General features: G+C 55.4%; 7 protein-coding genes across 7 annotated transcripts; 3 read left to right on the top strand and 4 right to left on the bottom strand.

Moving 5' to 3' along the window:
* Nucleotides 1–225: 225 nt before the first annotated feature.
* Nucleotides 226–1,572, bottom strand: EV422DRAFT_500275 (uncharacterized protein; the record flags this gene model as incomplete). The annotated part of the gene is made up of 3 exons (XM_053068126.1): nt 226–409; nt 1,100–1,253; nt 1,353–1,572. Coding segments are annotated over 3 exons (558 nt in total), but the record flags the coding sequence as incomplete, so codon positions are not given.
* Nucleotides 1,573–5,625: 4,053 nt separating this feature from the next.
* EV422DRAFT_604983 (FAS1 domain-containing protein) lies at nt 5,626–7,674 on the top strand (the record flags this gene model as incomplete). Its single annotated transcript, XM_053073768.1, has 4 exons — nt 5,626–5,767; nt 5,866–6,218; nt 6,344–6,767; nt 6,879–7,674. The coding sequence occupies 4 exons, from the start codon at nt 5,626–5,628 to the stop codon at nt 7,175–7,177; spliced, it is 1,218 nt and encodes a 405-aa protein (XP_052922269.1). The 3' UTR covers nt 7,178–7,674.
* On the top strand, nt 7,290–7,733 carry EV422DRAFT_231465 (uncharacterized protein). Its single transcript, XM_053065554.1, has one exon. The coding sequence runs from the start codon at nt 7,418–7,420 to the stop codon at nt 7,652–7,654; it is 237 nt and encodes a 78-aa protein (XP_052922268.1). The 5' UTR covers nt 7,290–7,417; the 3' UTR covers nt 7,655–7,733.
* EV422DRAFT_542324 (uncharacterized protein) lies at nt 7,408–9,452 on the bottom strand. Its single transcript, XM_053071266.1, has one exon. The coding sequence runs from the start codon at nt 9,199–9,201 to the stop codon at nt 7,813–7,815; it is 1,389 nt and encodes a 462-aa protein (XP_052922267.1). The 5' UTR covers nt 9,202–9,452; the 3' UTR covers nt 7,408–7,812.
* Nucleotides 9,453–11,083: 1,631 nt separating this feature from the next.
* On the top strand, nt 11,084–13,116 carry EV422DRAFT_489430 (glycosyl transferase family group 2-domain-containing protein; the record flags this gene model as incomplete). The annotated part of the gene is made up of 2 exons (XM_053067441.1): nt 11,084–11,500; nt 11,689–13,116. Coding segments are annotated over 2 exons (1,845 nt in total), but the record flags the coding sequence as incomplete, so codon positions are not given.
* A 341-nt stretch (nt 13,117–13,457) lies between these two features.
* Nucleotides 13,458–13,886, bottom strand: EV422DRAFT_231418 (uncharacterized protein). The gene has a single exon (XM_053065553.1). It carries the CDS (start codon nt 13,787–13,789, stop codon nt 13,502–13,504), a length of 288 nt encoding a protein of 95 aa, XP_052922265.1. The 5' UTR covers nt 13,790–13,886; the 3' UTR covers nt 13,458–13,501.
* Nucleotides 13,887–13,983: 97 nt separating this feature from the next.
* Nucleotides 13,984–15,685, bottom strand: EV422DRAFT_570919 (uncharacterized protein; the record flags this gene model as incomplete). The annotated part of the gene is made up of 3 exons (XM_053072933.1): nt 13,984–14,973; nt 15,169–15,533; nt 15,607–15,685. 3 exons carry the CDS (start codon nt 15,683–15,685, stop codon nt 13,984–13,986), a joined length of 1,434 nt encoding a protein of 477 aa, XP_052922264.1.
* Between the last annotated feature and the right edge of the window lie 1,510 nt (nt 15,686–17,195).

Below are 17,195 nucleotides of genomic sequence, written 5' to 3'. Positions count from 1 at the left end.
GTGGATTTTGACGTTTCCGCCGGACGGTGCATGCTCATGCTGCTGGTGTGCTAGTAAAAATTGCTGCTCGTTCCCTGCATTTTCCATCAGCGCATGCCTCACATCCATCGCCGAGCCGTGCCCTGCACTCGGGCCCGTCTGGGCATGTCTTGCTTCCATAGCCGCCGCCATTACCGCAGGCACCTCCGCAGGTGGCTGAGGCGCCGCAACGTCCCCATGCACCGTCCTCTTCCTTCTCTTGATCACCGCCCTGCTCATCGTCACAGGCCGGTTGGTGTTGTGTAACCTATAGTACAGCCCACACGCATTGCATATCGCGTTGCCTTTGTCGTCTCGACGCCATAAAGGAGTGGAGGTCGTGTCGCAGTTGATGCAGTGCACTTCCGGTGGTGGGTTTACTGTAGTTCCCCTGCTACTGCTGTTGCCTCCACTATGAGCTCTAACGATGTTCGGTGATGATGTTGACACTGAGCGGCGGTGAGATAGTTCCGCTAGACCTGGATGGTTTGGTATAATGTACGCCGACGATGAACGATGATGGTGATGTAGTTGTGATGCTTGGATGCGGGGGTGTGTAAGGGCATTAGGCGAGTGCGATGATTTTCCGTCCGGATACTGAGGAAACGATTCGCTTTTCGTACGTCGCTTTTTCGGCGCCGGTCCAGCGCCGAATCCAGGTTCGGGTCTCAGAGCGGTGAACGTCTCGGGATAGTGTTCGAGCGAATGCGGGTCTTTATGTGCGCGATTTTGTGTCTGCATGCGCGGTGAGGGTATATCGTGTTGTCGTTCGTGCTTGTAGACGCGTGCATCGTCGTAGGAGGCGACGCGGTGGTGTTGAGATGGATGCGAAGAGGGGTTCGCCGGCCTGCCGGCGAACGATATATATGGCAAGTGAGGGTCGAACTGCGAGATAGATCTTGGAGGGAGCATTGGCTTCGACGCGTGTCTGCCGTCGTCTGGTGGGGTGGGCAGCGAAGGAGCAGATGTCGCCAGATGCTGCTTCGTGAGAGTGAGATGGTTCACGAGGTTTGCGGGTGGTGCATGCACGTCTGCCTGGTATTGGGAAATGCGATCGCTGGAGCCTGCCAGAGCTGATGACGGTGATCGACTATGCTTCTGCTGCAATATGCGCTGGCCACTCTGAGGTTGTCGAGATTCTTCGCCTACAATGCTTGTACTGCTGTTGTTGCTGGAAAGCCTTCGCTTCTTCATGTGTTGCGGGCGATATGTGTGACGAGCTTTCAAGTAGAGACCTATGTACGATGGTAGCATATTAGACATGAACATTTCTATATGGGCACCAATATCATAGGATCGGTCTCCACCGCGATGTGCCAAGTTCTCTCACTCACCACAAGCATTGCATATTGTCTCCCCATTAGATCCTCTCCTCCATAACGGCGTTGACAGGGTACCACAATTTGCGCATTGATTCGGCGTCGAAGTAGAGTTCGCGGTCCTGCTCCTGCTTTGCCCCGAAGAAGCGTGACTGTGCTGTTGCTGTTGCTGTTGTTGAGGGCGGATGTCCCGGTACGACTGTTGTTGCTGCTGAACGTATCCGTCCTGTTGCATGAACTGCCCAGCGGCAATTTGCTCTGCCGGAGAACTGGCACTCACGTTCGCTTCTGGGAATGCCGCGAGACCAACCGGTGGTCGAACTTCGTGGGAATGCGACATGATGCCACTGATATGCGGAGTTGCGTATTCAGCGAGTGGTGATTCCTGTTGCATCGACGTCACTGGGGAACGGTGCCCGTATGCGTTGTCCATTATGGGCGAGCCTATGCGATGTTCCTTGGCTTTCCGCCTGTGGTTTCTGGTCTTTCCCCACGCCCCGTTATTCGGCAATTGCTGGGCGAGACTGTTCGCGATGCCTGACGCTGCAAACACGAAGCAGACTAGCGCTTGCTTGTCCGCTCGCTGGGAATGTTATCTGGTTGCGTTGAGCGAAGTTGGTCGGTACAAGGACGATTTTCCCACGACCACGATTATGAAGGAAGAATTTCTGACGACCAGCCCTGTTGCGGACGTGTTGTTGCAATTTGGAAACGGGCCAGCCGCTATGCTTCGCCTTCTCACTGTCGGTCAGTGTACGGCCCAGTCAGTCTCAGGCAGTAGCCAGTCAGTCGCTCCCGTACCGGAAGATTGCGGCCATGTCTGTGCGTTGTATGGTGTCTCGTTATGCGTCCTTTTTGGCCCTGAGTGACCAGCAAAAAGCGTGCAGGAAGCTGACGACGGTTTGGCCAACGCCCCAACGGGGAGGGATCAGAGCGGTAGTAGCCATCAGGGGAGTTGTATCTCATGCCCCCGCCTAATTCAGCGCATCGCCCTTTTCTCACTTTCGTCTTAGACTCGCTAAACTAAATCAGGCGCAAAACGCGCAAACTTCGGCTAAACAAGCAGACCTCGCCCCCCTCCCTCCGGCAAAACGCCTCTTCCCTGTGCTTTTTCACGCTCCTTCGGCATCGGCGGTCTCGGCCGGCGGTGGTCCTCGCTCCGTCTACTGTACAGTATGTACGCCCCTCCGCAGTTACTTCCTCGATAGGAAGTCTGCGAGGAATCAACAACGCACATCGTTCGCCCTCCGTCTTAATCTCATCCTAATCATATCTAACATCTCATCTCTCAACCCGCCATCACCGATCCATCAACGTACGAATTTGTATCAGGTCCGTGATGCATCACAGGCATCAGGCACCGATGGTACGCCAGCGGGACTCAGGAAAACCAACTAAACGTAGATAAAACCAGCCGTCGTGAATCCCATGATGTCCATTGCCCACAACGCCCGATGGCCAACCATGAATCAGCATCTGTTAAAACACAACATGGTATTTCTCGCGTTGCACGCCAAACCTCAAATGCTCGCTAACAGCACCAACCGATGTATCACTGATTTTTCGAAATCTCTCCCGGCTGCGGCGAGGGTGTTGATGAAGGGGACGCTGTGTACAGTACGGGTATTGAATTTCGTGAAAATGTTTCCCAAACGTTTTGCCGAAAACTTAGAGCGCCTCCATGGGTTGATTATTCGGTATCTTCAATCCTTTTGCGGCCCAATTGTCCGGCGCCAGCCTTACCACAAAACCTTGCCTGGACACGCCTCAGGCCCCGGTCCAGCAAAGAAGCGCAAGTTTCGCGAAGAGGCGTATCCCAGGCATAAGCAAGATTTGGTCTAGAAGCCCGTCGTCGAATCGCCAATTCTAACCCAAAGGACAATGCGGCACAAAGCAGCCACGTCGTCTCCGCCACGACTACCATTATCTGCGATATCATATGATATCTAACTGATTCTGATGACCATTGTATGATATCTCGCAATTTCCGACACCCGACCCTCCATCACCTCTGACGATGAGATGGAGTTTGCCCCAACCCGAGTCGGCCAAACGAAACAACACCCCGCCATATCACCGTGAGGATCGTCACCCACCGCATCCATCAATCAAATCCCGGTACCCTACGGATCTCGGAATCCGACACCCTATCGATCCGACGCTTCCAGTGAGGCTTCCCCCTTTAACCTCGAAGAGCGCCGTCCGGCGCAGCCCACCAAGTCTCCAACAATACTATAGATTAAATCTAACAACTACAACAAGCACCTCCTCACGGACTTCCCTCCACCCCACCCCACCGTTCACGACATAGAAAAAGTGGGCGAGCTGCGGAGCATCACGTCAGTGAGTCGGTGACGGTGTGGGGATGGGGCTTTGATGTTTTGGGACTAAAATTTTCGAGAAAGAGAAACACCGCAAACGTGACCTTTCACTTTCAAAAGTGCAGGACGGAGGATGGGAAATGACAAATTACGCGGATGGAAAAGTTGCGAGAGACACATCATACCGGACGCATGGGTAGGGCCGTAGGGGAAAGTCTTTCATGCTGCATATCATATCATCTGTCTATGGATGATAATTGCGGGTTGCGTGCGATGGGCGTTGGCTCGTTCACGGTGCGGATCTGGGATGGGAAGAGAAGCAGATTTTTTCTCAGTGGTTTTGGCCACCCGTCATTCCACGTTGCTCGTTAGCGACTCACAAGTCGTTAGAGTGCATGTGAGGTCACATGATTTGCTGTCTTAATGATGACACACGCGCTCCCTGTCAATAACTGTCAGTCCCAAAACGTCAACTCGCAACGCCTGTCAGTCGAAAACCAACCTCGTCTCGTTCGCCTTCAACCATCCATTTGCATCGCTAGGAACCTGTCAGTGGCCCTAAAGGCAAGTGTCAGTGGCATCCAAATCCACTCGCATTCCTTCGGTAAAATTGTAATTGGTTCATTATCGCCCACTTTGCACGCCTTCATTCCGTTCCTTTATTCCTGGTGTTCCTTCCGTTTCTGTTTTTCCATCCCCATTTGCGTCGTACATTCATCATGGTGTGGCATGAGCAGGTCATCGTTACTGTGATTGGCAAGCCCCTCTGAATTGTGAGAATGTTCACCCCCGCACATAGGGTGATGGCCAGTGACAGGTCGTTTTGTAAAGTGTGGAGAGGCGTGTTGCGAGAATCGATGTCTCGGACATCCGACCACTTCCAGCCCCAAACAATGTGGCCCCCCTTACGCCGTGACCGCAATGAAGACAATGACGCCTCGGCCTCGGGTATCAATGTAACGTGGAGATGCAGCCTCTCCTCACTCACTCGTCCTCGGTCGGCAACGTGGTCCGCCCTTCCTTCCTCATTTGTCCCCGGTAAACGCCCATGGCGGGCTGAGACATCTGCGGAGATGAGGCTCAGCATCATTAGAGGAGCGGAATACGAGCACGCAATCTTCAAGGATATCCTTTCGGTCAGAGGGCATGGTTTGCGAAACGGATGTGCATAGCACAAAGCGTTGATCAGGTTTTTGTGACAATGCTTCGTTCACTGGCGATGCATTGATATCCTATATTATTTGGTGGTGCACACGGGTTATTCGACATAGGATACGTCAAATGTGCCAAAGGATCCAATCCCGGATGGAGGGAACGCAACTATACGCCTCACGTCCCTCCCCACACTTTCCTTGCGAATTGACAGTGACAGCGCGCACGTAAGACCAGAACCGCCCCCCAGTTGCCGTCACTCGACACGTCAAAAAACATCCTTCCCCCGATACACCACACACCACGCGATGCATCTCCCTTTTTTTTCAGCGGAGTTTGCATTCTGGGATTTCGGAATATACCACGAGAAACGGGGGATGTGCCAAATGAATCGTTTTGTGACGGAAGGGATATCCAAGACTTGTTTTGTGGGACCTTCCAGCCCGACGCACAAGGAGGATGTTGGATGTGAACGGCTGTCATCCGGCCTCTCCCTCTCTCTCCCCGTAGGAGCGAGCACGCAATGGAGCAAGGCCAGATGCCACTGATCTTTGATGGAGATAGATCGAGTTCGTAGGTAACAGGATGATTTCCGAGGAGATGGATGGCATTCCCCCGCCCCGCCTCGAGACGCACAGCGCTTCGAGAGCAGCAGTGGGCAGACGCCTGTTTTGATCCCGTCTATAAAAGAGGCAGCCCACATCCACCTCCCCTCTTCTCGCCACCCATCCATCAATCGCACTGCATCCACATCTCAAAGCATCAGACAAGCACTCAACATCCAGTAAACCTTCATCACAAACCCAAAATCCAACATGAAGATTTTCTCGATCCTCCTTCTCGCTTCCTCGGCCTTAGCCGCTCCCGGCTTTGGCACCTTCGTCTCGCAGTATGAGAACGATGGCGGCAGGAGCTTGAGCGGTGGTAGAAAGGGCGGTGAGGGTGGTGGCACTATTGGTAAGTGCGAATTCTTCAAACTGGCTGGTGCATGCGAAAGGGGTCTCGTGCGTCGCTCATCACTCATCACACCTTTCTTTTTCTTCTCACTCCCACAGTCGACCGCCTCCGCGACGACAAACGCTTCAGCCGCTTTGTCCAAGTCCTCGAACGCGAGCGCGGTCTCCGCGACGACCTCGACAATCGCGACAAGGAAACCACCGTCTTCGCACCCACCAACGAGGCCTTCAAGCGCTTTGAGGACGAGTGGCGCAACCGTCGCGCTTACGATGACGAGGACAAGGAAGAGTGGATCCGTCAGGCGTTGAAGTACCACATTGCCCCTGACTCTCAGATTGCGGGCGATGCGCTTCATGCCGGGGCCTTGATTCCGACGAACTTGAGGTTGAGGGAGTTGGGCGATCGTCATCAGAGGGTGAGGGTATTCAGGTTTGCTGGGGATGTTTGGCTGGTGAGTGACTTGCTTTCTGTCTTTATGATGTGTTCGTTGGTGGCTTTTGCTCGATGCCAGCTCCTGTCCTATGTCATCTTCCATTCGCTGACCAGCTCTCTCTTCCCTCCCACTCCCAACCATAGAACATGCACGCCCGCATCGTCGAAAAAGACCTCGAAGCCGAAAATGGGCGCATCCATGCCATCGACAACGTCCTGCACCCGCCGCGCCACGCCACCGAGATGCTCTACACCCTGCCCACCGAATTCTCCACCTTCCTCGCTGCCCTCGAGCGCACCGAGCTCGCCGACAAGCTGGACCAGCACCACGGCGTCACGGTCTTTGCGCCGTCCAACCGCGCATGGAAGAACGTCGGCTTCGAGAACCTCAAGTACCTTTTCTCTTGCGTCGGTCAGCGCCAAGGCGGTGAGAAAGGCAAGGGCGGCAAGGGCGGCGATTATGAGCAACCCACGTGCCAGGGTTTGACGGATTTGAAGAAGATTATCAAGTACCACGTTGCGACGGACGTGGCTTACTCGACTGATATGATGCAGAAGAAGGAGCTTCGTGAGTATCTACTTGTGCTCTGATTTCACATACTTGCGCATCTTCTTCAATCAACCTCGTCCCAATTCCTCTTACTGATATCGTTTGTTTCCTTCCTCTTCCTCCAACCAGAGCTTAAGACCTTCGAAGGCCAAACCGTGACCATCCGCGCCAAGCACCGCCAAGACCGCGGCCGCGGCGACGAAGACGAGGACACCGACCGCGAATGGTCGTCCATCTTCTCCCACCGCCGCAAGCACGACGAAGAGCACGGCGGCCACCACGATGTCCGTCGCTACCACTTCACCATCAACGACGGCGAGGCCCGCATCTCCTTCACCGACGGACTCGCCCGCAACGGCGCGATCCAGGTCATTGATAATGTCATGATCCCGAAGGATGTCAAGTTGCCGCATGACCAGTACTTGTGAGGTGTCGCATGCGATATAATGTGATGTAGTGTTCCCCTTTCCTTATGCAGGCTCGTGCAGGCTCATATACCGGGGGCGGTCTTTTGATGGGGCGTATTTGTTCTTGGGGCTTCCTTGTATGATTTAGTCTCTGTTTCTCTTTGGCTTTCTTGTGATGTATGGCGTTGATCGTTTGTGTCTTCTGTATATTCTTTGAATTCGAATATGATTTGTGTGGGTAACCAAGGATGTCTCTTCTGAATGCTTCTATTCATGTTTCCTCCGTCCCAAATATTGCTCCCTTTTAACACATTGGCAAGCGCTGTAAGGTCTTGCTGCACAATGTACCTCTCTCGACGCCATATCGCAGCCTCCGCCATTGCCCCGTTTGGCGGTTACAACACTTGGAAGTCCGACATGATGGTCCAAAAAAATCATATTATCAAAGATGGGGAGGTCTACTCCCCAATCAAGCAAAAAGAAGTCAAAGAAAGATAAAGTGCACAGATGAAGGAGTAAAGAAGGAAGGTGATCTACACCATTTCGGATGAGATGGGGCGTTCCAGGTGCCGGCCATGGAGGCAGAGCAGACAAAAGGCGGTGAATGCAACTTGGCAGAATCGCCCTCCCGTTGGTAGTTAAGACTGCAGCAGATATCACGTCGCATGCACGGCGGCAACGTTCAGCTTGTTTTCTTCCCCAGGTACAACCGGCGTCGGTGTTGGCGCGCCGGCAGCAGCAACGGCACCCGTACGGACAGGGAAGGCCTTCCGAAACACCTTCGTCAATCTCCGCACCGCCTGCGACTTTCGTCTTCCCTTAACAGCCTGCTCGCGATCCGACTCATCCGACTGATACGATTCCACATCAGAGTCTCGATCTGAGTTCCTAGGCCGGATGAGTAACCCCTTCCCGCCTACTACGGGCTCTGCTACAACTGCCAGTGCGGCGGCTGCTGTGATGGCTGCAGCCGCTTTCGCACCCTTTGGCGCTCGCATTTTGCCTGCCGGCTTCCCCGTGGAGTTCAACGTGTCTGCTGAGGAGGCGAGGGACGGATTGGACGGTTTGGCCTGAAGTAATGAACGGGACTGTGCTTGTTGGTTGGGATCTGCGGACCCGGAGTCGCGGCTCTCGTCGCTGTCGCCACTCTCTTGGTCGGTTTCTGCCGCGATGGTCGTCACGATTTCGGAGAAACGAACTTTGCGCGAAGGCTTTGGCGATGAAGACGGCCCTTTCGCGGAGTTTCTGGTGGTGCTTGCGTCCGGATTCGGGAATGGCGCCTTTGGAAGCGCCCACGGCCCAGCTGCTGTCGGACCGCTGCCAGCATCACCAAGCGATGGGGGCTTGCCAATAAACGGCGCCTTGTGCGCCATCGCCGGCACGTTCGCCATAGTACCTCTCCGCGCCTTCAACGACGGCTTTAGCCCCGGAGTGGCCCAACTGGTATGCAGATTGCTCGCATTGCTCTCATTACTGCTCAACGACGCGGTCCCCTCACAGCTCGTTTGCGACTCGTGAGAATGTCGCCGCGACACTCCCGTCGACGAGACATTGGTGCCAGGCGTCGCTGTCGAATCCATGTCGTTGCTGCTCCGACGTGCTTGTGCATCTGCCCCACCGCCGTCACCTTCAGCCTCATCCATATCAGCCAACGCTGCGTCGAGCTCGGATGCGATGAAGTGGCGGCCAGCCCCAAACGTTCCCGTGCTCATCGACGACCTCCGGGCCGTCCTGTCTTTGTTCGACATTGACGCCGCACCGGGCTGAAACAAACTAGCTGTGCCGCCCGATGCTGGTGGTGTCGTTGCGGAATCATACGGCTCTGCGGGAGGTAAATCGTCGAGATCTAGAATTCCGCCTCCCTTCCCACCGCTCTCGCTTGATTTCAGGGGCCCGAACAGGTCGGCGGAGTCTGGCTCCTGTTCAGTTCCAAGGGTTTCTGTCCCTGTGGCTTCGCCGTCTTTTGCGTCCCACATGGCGTTGGCGTCCCGCACCATCGCTTGGCGGTATTTTTTCGACCACCTGTGCGTTTTCGAATTCGACATGAATGGGTTCCGCACCGAGGTTTTTGAGGCAACGAGTATTTGTACGGCACGGCACCAATTTTCAGTAAGTTCATGGATGCAAGTTCCAACATCAGTGCATGGTGGTCGAGTTTTGTCACAGGTTGGACGGTTGAGTATATAGATATATCGTTTGCGAATACAACATGGACAGATGCGACGACGAGGTTACAGGTTTAACAATGGGGAGACGAAAAAGTACGAAGATAGGTCAGTTTCGTACATAAATCGAGTCTGGCCCCCTCCCGCGAACTCCACTGCCGCAGCGCAAAACCCAACGCGACATCGTAACCCTAACCCTAACCCTGACCGCACACAACGCGACTGCGCTCACGTGACCCTCCCATCGATAACGCGGATTGGTCGAGACACCTCCAATTACGGGTACACAGCCGCGAACAACACATGCAACGGTCGCCATCCATCCACGCACATTCCTAACGCGACTGCGGCACGGCGCCAAGGGTGTGGCACAAAGAGATCTCCCTCTCTTTCTGTGGCGATCATGGATGGATGGAGGGAGGATTGACAGACACAACCGGCTAAACCATGCGAAAAAGAAAAATCGAGCGGCCATGCAAGCAATCTTGGCGCCGGTTTGATATCACCCCCCGAGTTGGTTGAGTGAGGGCCGGCCGAGATATTCTGGCGGTCAGTGACGAAAGTGACGAAGCCCGAAGACAACAGAGAGACTCCGACTTGTGTCCTCCCCCGCCGCTCGCTCCCAACCCCTTTCTCCTGCTGCTTGGCTGGGCCGTGTCTGTCAGAGCGCAAGAGCGCCGTTCGGTTATGACTAGAGTCGAACCGCACAATTCCCACGCTCGTTTCGACATTCCGCAGTCCGCATCTCGCAATCTCTCGTTGACAACTATCGATATCTCCAGCCACTTCTCGCTCCCCCCACACGAATAAGCGCAACCTAAAATCTCGTTTGGGGTCATATTGGGAAACGGTATCGAACAAGCGGATCGACATACTGCAAACAATCGAAACCTGTGGTGGAAGACACAGCGACCCCACTCCACTGAGACCGCCTTGCAGCGCCATCTTCTTGAAACCGAAGATCATCCGACGCACGAACCGAGCGAGCGCCCAGGCCTCTGTTTTCTCAACCAGGGAACCCACGTCCAAGTCTCCAAGTGAATCCACCCAAAGCGCGTCTCGCTCGGTTGCTCATCACTCCGAGTGTGTTTCAGCAAGCCACCACGCAGCCTCGGGAGCGGAGCGGCCAAGAGCGAAAACCTTTCGCCTGCGCCTCTTTTTCCTCTTCCTCCTCTTTCGCCTTCTCTGCTGGCAAAGAGAAAGAGAGGCAGGACCAACAACACGGCCACAAAGGAGAAAGGAGAAGGTCTCTCTCTCTCTCTCTCTCTTGCTGCTGCTGCTGTGGTCGTTGTGCTGTGCTGTTGCTGGTCTTTCCCCCTACGGACGGACGGACGGACGGCCATCTCGCAGTTCCTACTTCTCTCCCACCCCACTCCGCAACCGCCGCCATCTCAAGCAGTCTCAAGTCTCCAGTCTCTCGCCCCACCCGCCTCTCACAACCATCACGGACAGACTCGGCGGACTCCCTTGCTCACCACTCTTCTCTCCTCTAACGTATATTATATAGACCCACTTAATAGCCCCCCCCTCTCTATCCGGCGTAATCCGGTTCAGACTCTCTGTCTCTCTCTTTCTGTCTGTCTGTGTGTGTGAAGGTGAGTTGCACTCGTCTCTGTCTCTGACTTTCCATGGCCACCCCCACACCCTCTTCGTCGTCGTTGAGCTAATTCCGATCCCGTCCTTTTTCCCACCCAGTGTTTTCCTTCCTAGACCTGTATTATACTTAGACTATATTTACCCCACCACCACAACAACAACCACAATGTCCTCCATCCGCAACTACCTCGCCACCGTCCCATGGAAGCCCATCTTCCAACGGATGCCCGGCACAATGCTCCTGCTCGTCGTCCCCTTCGCATTCCTCGGGCCCATCTACGCCCCCGCCCTCTTTGCCGCTTACTACTTCGCCCTGCACATCGGGTTCCTCCTCAACAACGCTCGGTCCGCTTACGGCATGTACGTTGCCTACACAAATGCGAAGCTGTACTCGATCACGGATTGGGTCAAGAAGTATTGTCAGGAGACGGGGACCGTCGATGGACATGATACGAGGCATGATTTGCCGTACGAGGCGGTTACACATGTGATCATTCTGCCGAATTATAAGGAGGATATGGATACCCTTTGTGAGACGCTCGATGTTCTCGCAAGTCACTCTAGGGCTGTCGTTCAGTATAAGGTATGTCATTGAAAGATTGAGCACGAGCGGCGCGAGTTCCATTGCGCCAAAGGCGCAATACTCTTAACCACGGAATTTCGCGGGCTTCAGCGAGCGATGCGAGCTTAGCACACGGACCATTCAACCATCCCGTCAACTCACCAACTATCTACATTATACTCATCATCCCACTCTCTCTCTGAATGCAGATCTGCCTGGCGATGGAGGAATCGGAGCAAGGAGCGACTGCGAAAGCGGCGACTTTGATGCAAAAGTACGCAAACTCGTTCTTCGAGATCACCTATACCCTCCACCCAGTCGGCCGACCCGGCGAGATTCGCGGCAAGTCCTCCAATGTTGCGTGGGCCGCGTCCCAGATGGCTCTCCGTTCCGGCGGCGGTCTGGCCGGTCGTCACGACCACGAAATCCTCACGGTCATGGACGCCGACACGTGTTTCGCCGAGGATTTCTTCTCCGCAGTGACCTACCACTACACCACTGCCACCCCTGAGCAGCGCCGGATCATGATGTTTGCGCCCTGCACCGTGTTCGACCGCAACTCCAAGAACGTACCCGTCTTCGTTCGTGTCACGGACATGTTCTGGTCTATCGGTGTCATCTCCAACCTGTACCCGTCGTCGTCCATCAAGATCCCCTGCTCCGCCTACTCCGTCTCGATGGACCTGGCGCTCGCGGTCAACTTCTGGGACGCAGGACCAGAAGCCATAGGCGAAGACATGCACATGTACCTCAAGTGCTTCTTTGCCACCGAGGGTCGCGTCATTGTCAAGAGTATCTTCTCCCCCGCCTCCCAGTGCAACGTCGAAGGCGAGGGCACGGGCATCAAGGGTTACTACTCGTACATGAACGCCCGCTACGTGCAGGCCACCCGGCACCTGTGGGGATCCCTCGACACGGGGTACGCCATCCGCCGCACGCTGATGTCGTTCATCGCCCCCGAGAAGGAGACCGTCATCCCCATGAAGAACGCCAACGTGTCCAAGTACGGCAAGGAAGAGGCCACAGCGGGCACCAAGCTCGCCCAACGGCCTTTCCTCCTCCTCGAACTCGGCCACCGCTTGCTTGAATCCCACATCATGATGGGCCACCTCTTCACCATGATCATCGTCTCGGCCCTCATCCTCCCCATCCGCTCCTGCTTCTCCTATACGATCGCAACCTACTTCTGGGGCTTCCTCTCCGACGACCCCGTCCACCCCTACGTTGAGCTGGCTCTCAACATCTCCTTCTGGGTTCGCATGTCCATCGTCGTCCCCAACGTCGTCATGATTTACTACTACGAGAAGTACCACCAATGGGTCGGGTTCGAGCGGTGGGCGCTGCAGGATCAGCAGATGGCGCGGGAGGGGGGTCTCCTCAACTCCCGTGTGGACTCAGCTATGGATTTGAGCGCTGACAAATTCTCCATCGCGCCATCTCACTCCCACCTCCGCGTCCAACCCCTCGGCAAGCGCGCCCAGCTCGCCAGTGAACGCAAGTACCCCCGCAACCTGGCAGACTGGTTCTGTATCCCCGTCGCCGGTTTCCTCTTCTACGTCGTCCCGCAATTCCACGCCCAGTTGACCCAGCTCTTCACGGAGCGTCTGGATTACAAGGTCGCTGCGAAACCACAACTCCGCCCAACTACTACAATATCCCTCGACGGCGTGTCAGCCCAACCGTACGCAGCGCCAGCAGTCCCCTCCATCCCCGTCCTCGCCCAACCGGCAACACCAACGACGGAAGCGGTACGGGAGTTGATGATGAAATCGGCGGTGTCGGCGTTTGCGATGAACAGCCCGACTATGATGAAATTGGCGGAGAACGCGTCCCCGGCTGTGGTAGTTGAGCCATCACGGCAGGCGTTTGTGAAGGCTGTGCATTCTCCTGTGGTCGGTGAATTGGTGGAAAGGAGCGTTGTTATGGAGATCTAGATAATGGGCCCCCTTTGTATACTATGGCGTTTGGTGGATATGGATTGGACGTATGATGTGACCTTTATTATAGAAGACAGCTACCTCTCTACTCTCTTCGCATTTGCGTATCATTCCTCTTTGTCAAATAGTTTTTTCTTGCTCTTTTCTTTCTTATATATGCGAATGGGAGTAGACTTTCTGATATTGCGAAATGTTGTTGATGGAAAAACGTCGAGGACGGCTTTGAAGAGCTTTCTTTGGCTGGACTGTTTGATGCGTCGTGGCCGGGAAGAACAAGCCTACTCTGCATGCAATATACAGTCAGTAAAGGGTGGAGGTGGGTTCCCAAACCAACTTGTTCAAGAATGGCTAACCCAAAAACCCGGCTCCACATCACAGTTCAAAACGCACTGCAAATAACCGTACTTGACATCCCTCAAAATCCCGCTCGATCTCATATAACAACAATTCGGACGCACGCAGGCCCCGAACCTCCATAGTTCCTCACATTTCATGTCTCTCCTCCTCCTTCCTCCTCCATCTCCTCCAACACCCACCCCCAAAAAGAAAAAACATCGCCGCATTCTTCTACAACTTGGTCCCACTTTCCCTCCTCACAACCCTCCCACCCAACCCCCGCCTCGCATCCTCCGTGTCCGGTCCCGCCGTCTCGCTGCCACTACTACTACTACCCACCCCCTCCGCGGCAGCCACACCCACGACCCGATCCCACAACCCGCCCTCGTCCAATTTCATGCGGTCAAACTTCTTGCGGATGCCGTCCAGTTGCTGTTTGAGTTGGAGGTTGGGGTGGTGTGTGAGGAGTGTCCGAGTGGGTGATGGTGTGATGGACGCCGCTGTTGCTGGGGATGAGGGAAACGATGATGTCGTGGTGGTGGTGGTGGAGCTTCCGCGGTCCGGACTAGACAGTGTCGAATGCGTTGGGGTGCGTCTGCCATGTATCGCGGCGGGAACCGGCATCCCATCCCCAGGCCCCCTTCCCAAAACCTGCTCCTCCAACACGCGACACAACGCCCTGATCGACCCCACCTCCTCCCTCTGCCGCGACCCCGCGTCCAGCTCCGCGACATGCATCCGGGCCTCCAGCGCCGCACACCTGTCTTTGAGGTGGCCCATCTCCAGCCGGTCCATGTGGTGTTCCTCCACTAGGCGCGCCATGCGGTCCGCGGTGACGTCCATGACTTCCGCAAAGTACTTCTGGTTGGCAGCCAGGGCGGCGGACTCGGCGCGCCGCGCGTCTTCGATGGCGAGGACGTGGTGGCGGAGGGTGTCGAGTTGGGATTGCAGCCCTTGGTTTTCGAGGATGAGGGCCGCCAGTTTGGATTCGTGGAGTTCGAAGAAGGTTTTCATCCGCTCGAAGGGGCAGATCGTGGGCAGGTGCGAGGATGTGAGATCGCGCCTGGGGCCTTGCCAGAGGCAGCCGAAACGGAGGTGCGGGCAGGAGGTGGACACCTCCGGGCAGGTTTTCTCTTGGTGCTCGGCGAGCTCCCCGCGTGCGACGGAGGCGGAACAGAACTCGCATTCGATGGGCACCTTGTCGCATGTGAGAATGTGCACCTGTTCCGTGCCCGAATTCAAGAAGATTTTGAGCAATAGAAGGTGGAGGAAACCCCTATGACATTGAGCCAGGAGAAGAGACATGGACTGGGTGTCCAAACCATGTCGCTCTCGCTCAAAGACCTGGGCTCGCTCCGCTTCGCGGCAATCCGCCATTCACTGTCTGTCTCACTTCGTTTTGCTCGGGGCACGTACCTCATAATCACCGCTCAAAACCTTCTCCTGACACGCCTCGCATTCCCGCATCCGTCCCTCACACACCTCCCTATGCTCCTTGACCTCATTCCTCAGCACCACCCGCCCACACCCCAACTCCTGACATGTATACTTCAAGTTCAAGCACCTGTCCATCGGGTGCGACTCGAGCAGCGCGCGCTCGCCCGTCCACCCGCACATGCATTTCACCTGCAGTTCCTGGACGAGGTTCTCCAGCACGATAGGCGCGCGCACGAGGTCGGCCCGGGTGAGCGGTTGCCGGTCGATCGGGCAGGCGGCCGTGGTTGTGGAGAGCGAGGTGAGGATGCAGAGGTTGCAGAAGGTGTGGCCGCAGGGGGATGATACTTTTGGGGGGAGTGGGGAGTAAGATGCCATTTGCGCATGACATGACGTGGGGGAAGGCTTGACCACACCCACCTGGGGTCGTGAAGGGAGCATGGCAGATGCAGCATATCAGGTTGTCGTTGATGTCCGAGAGGTATTCGAAGGAGTTCATATTCACTGAGTGTACGGGACCGGGACACACACAGCTATCTCGGAGCGAGCAGTCATGGAGTGAACTCGAAACTTCAGGACGACGCCGCGGAAAACGCCGAACTACGACCAAAACACAGTCGGCACACCCTGCAGACAGACAAACAGGGAACAGCCGCCGCTACCTCATCGGGAAAGAAGCCGGGCGAGTGATGGCTCGTACGCCGCCAGACTAACTGATAGACCTGGGCGGTATTGGGAGGATTTCAGTGTGTCCAGAAAACGCACCCGCACCGCAACAGGAACAGACATCGAACAAACACTTCTAGAGCCTAGGAACCGAACCATGCCTCAATCTTAGGATCACATCCTAGCGTCCTTTCCGATCCCTTTCTTCCAGATCTACCGTTAAGAAAATATGCCTTTTGCACATATGTACATACATACATATAATGGCCGCGGAATACCGGGCCAAATGTCCTCAACACGTCAGTGGCATCGTATCACTATAACAGATCAAGCTTAGCTTCACATATCAATATCAAGTATGTCCATGTATGGGATCCCCCTTCCTCAAGGCAATCCGGGGTCAGGACACTCGCGCAGTCGCCGAGACGCTCCATCGACTCTGTATGACGCCTGAACTGTCATTCGTCCCATAAAAGCACACTCGTTGACGGCGGGGAGTGGACGACGATGCTCGACCCACCCCGTTCCCGCATACACAGACGTGGGCTCGCAGAAGTAGCCACAAGATTTCCCTCTCCGCGCAAGGAAATCGGGTCTGATGTATTCCCTGTATTCGCTCCCGCACGTACTGTACATCCGCCTCACTCTCGCTGGGGGCAACTCCCCTCACCCCTGTAATCCGAAAAACAACAGGAAGAGGCGGTATATTGGTGGGTTTCAAAACATCAGGGCACAATACATGCATATGGAGGGGGGGGGGGGGGGGGGGGAGATGATACAACTTATAGAACTACAGCGAGCTGTATCTCGCGGGGGTAGGGAATCAACAAGAAAATTGAAAGGAAAATGGAAATGAGGGAAGTGCACAGGGGTGGTGATTACGCCATAAATGAAGGGAGGGGGGTTTGTGTCATAGATAGATGGAAATGGAACAAAGATGGAGAACGGGAGTGAGGATGGTGACGAAAAAGAGGTGAAGAATAAAGGGAAAGATGAAGAATACGCCGGGGTTGAAGGCGCGGTCGGGGGTGTTGCGATACTGCGTGGGTCCATCAAAGCCAGGATCACAATCACGACATGAGAAACCGAGCGTCGCAGGCAGAATCTCCGAGGGGAGGCCGAAGAGGGGGAGTCCACCACCCCTTACCGATCGCATCCCACAAGCTCGCTTCAAGCACTCTCAGCCTCCCTCCTCCTCCTCTCCCTCTCCCTCTCCGCATTCCTCCTCACCGCCGTATCCACCTTCACCTTGCACCCAACATCCCGAACCACAACGCCCAACTTCACAACGCCCGTGTTCCTCTCCATAGCCGTCGCCAGCGCCATCTCGGCGTCCGTGCCGG

This window comes from Fimicolochytrium jonesii (genome assembly GCF_025526975.1).
Source record: "Fimicolochytrium jonesii strain JEL569 chromosome Unknown EV422scaffold_29, whole genome shotgun sequence".
NCBI lineage: Eukaryota > Fungi > Chytridiomycota > Chytridiomycetes > Spizellomycetales > Powellomycetaceae > Fimicolochytrium > Fimicolochytrium jonesii.
The sequence above is the reverse complement of the archived record's forward strand: the minus strand, read 5'-3'. Positions and strand labels throughout refer to the sequence as shown.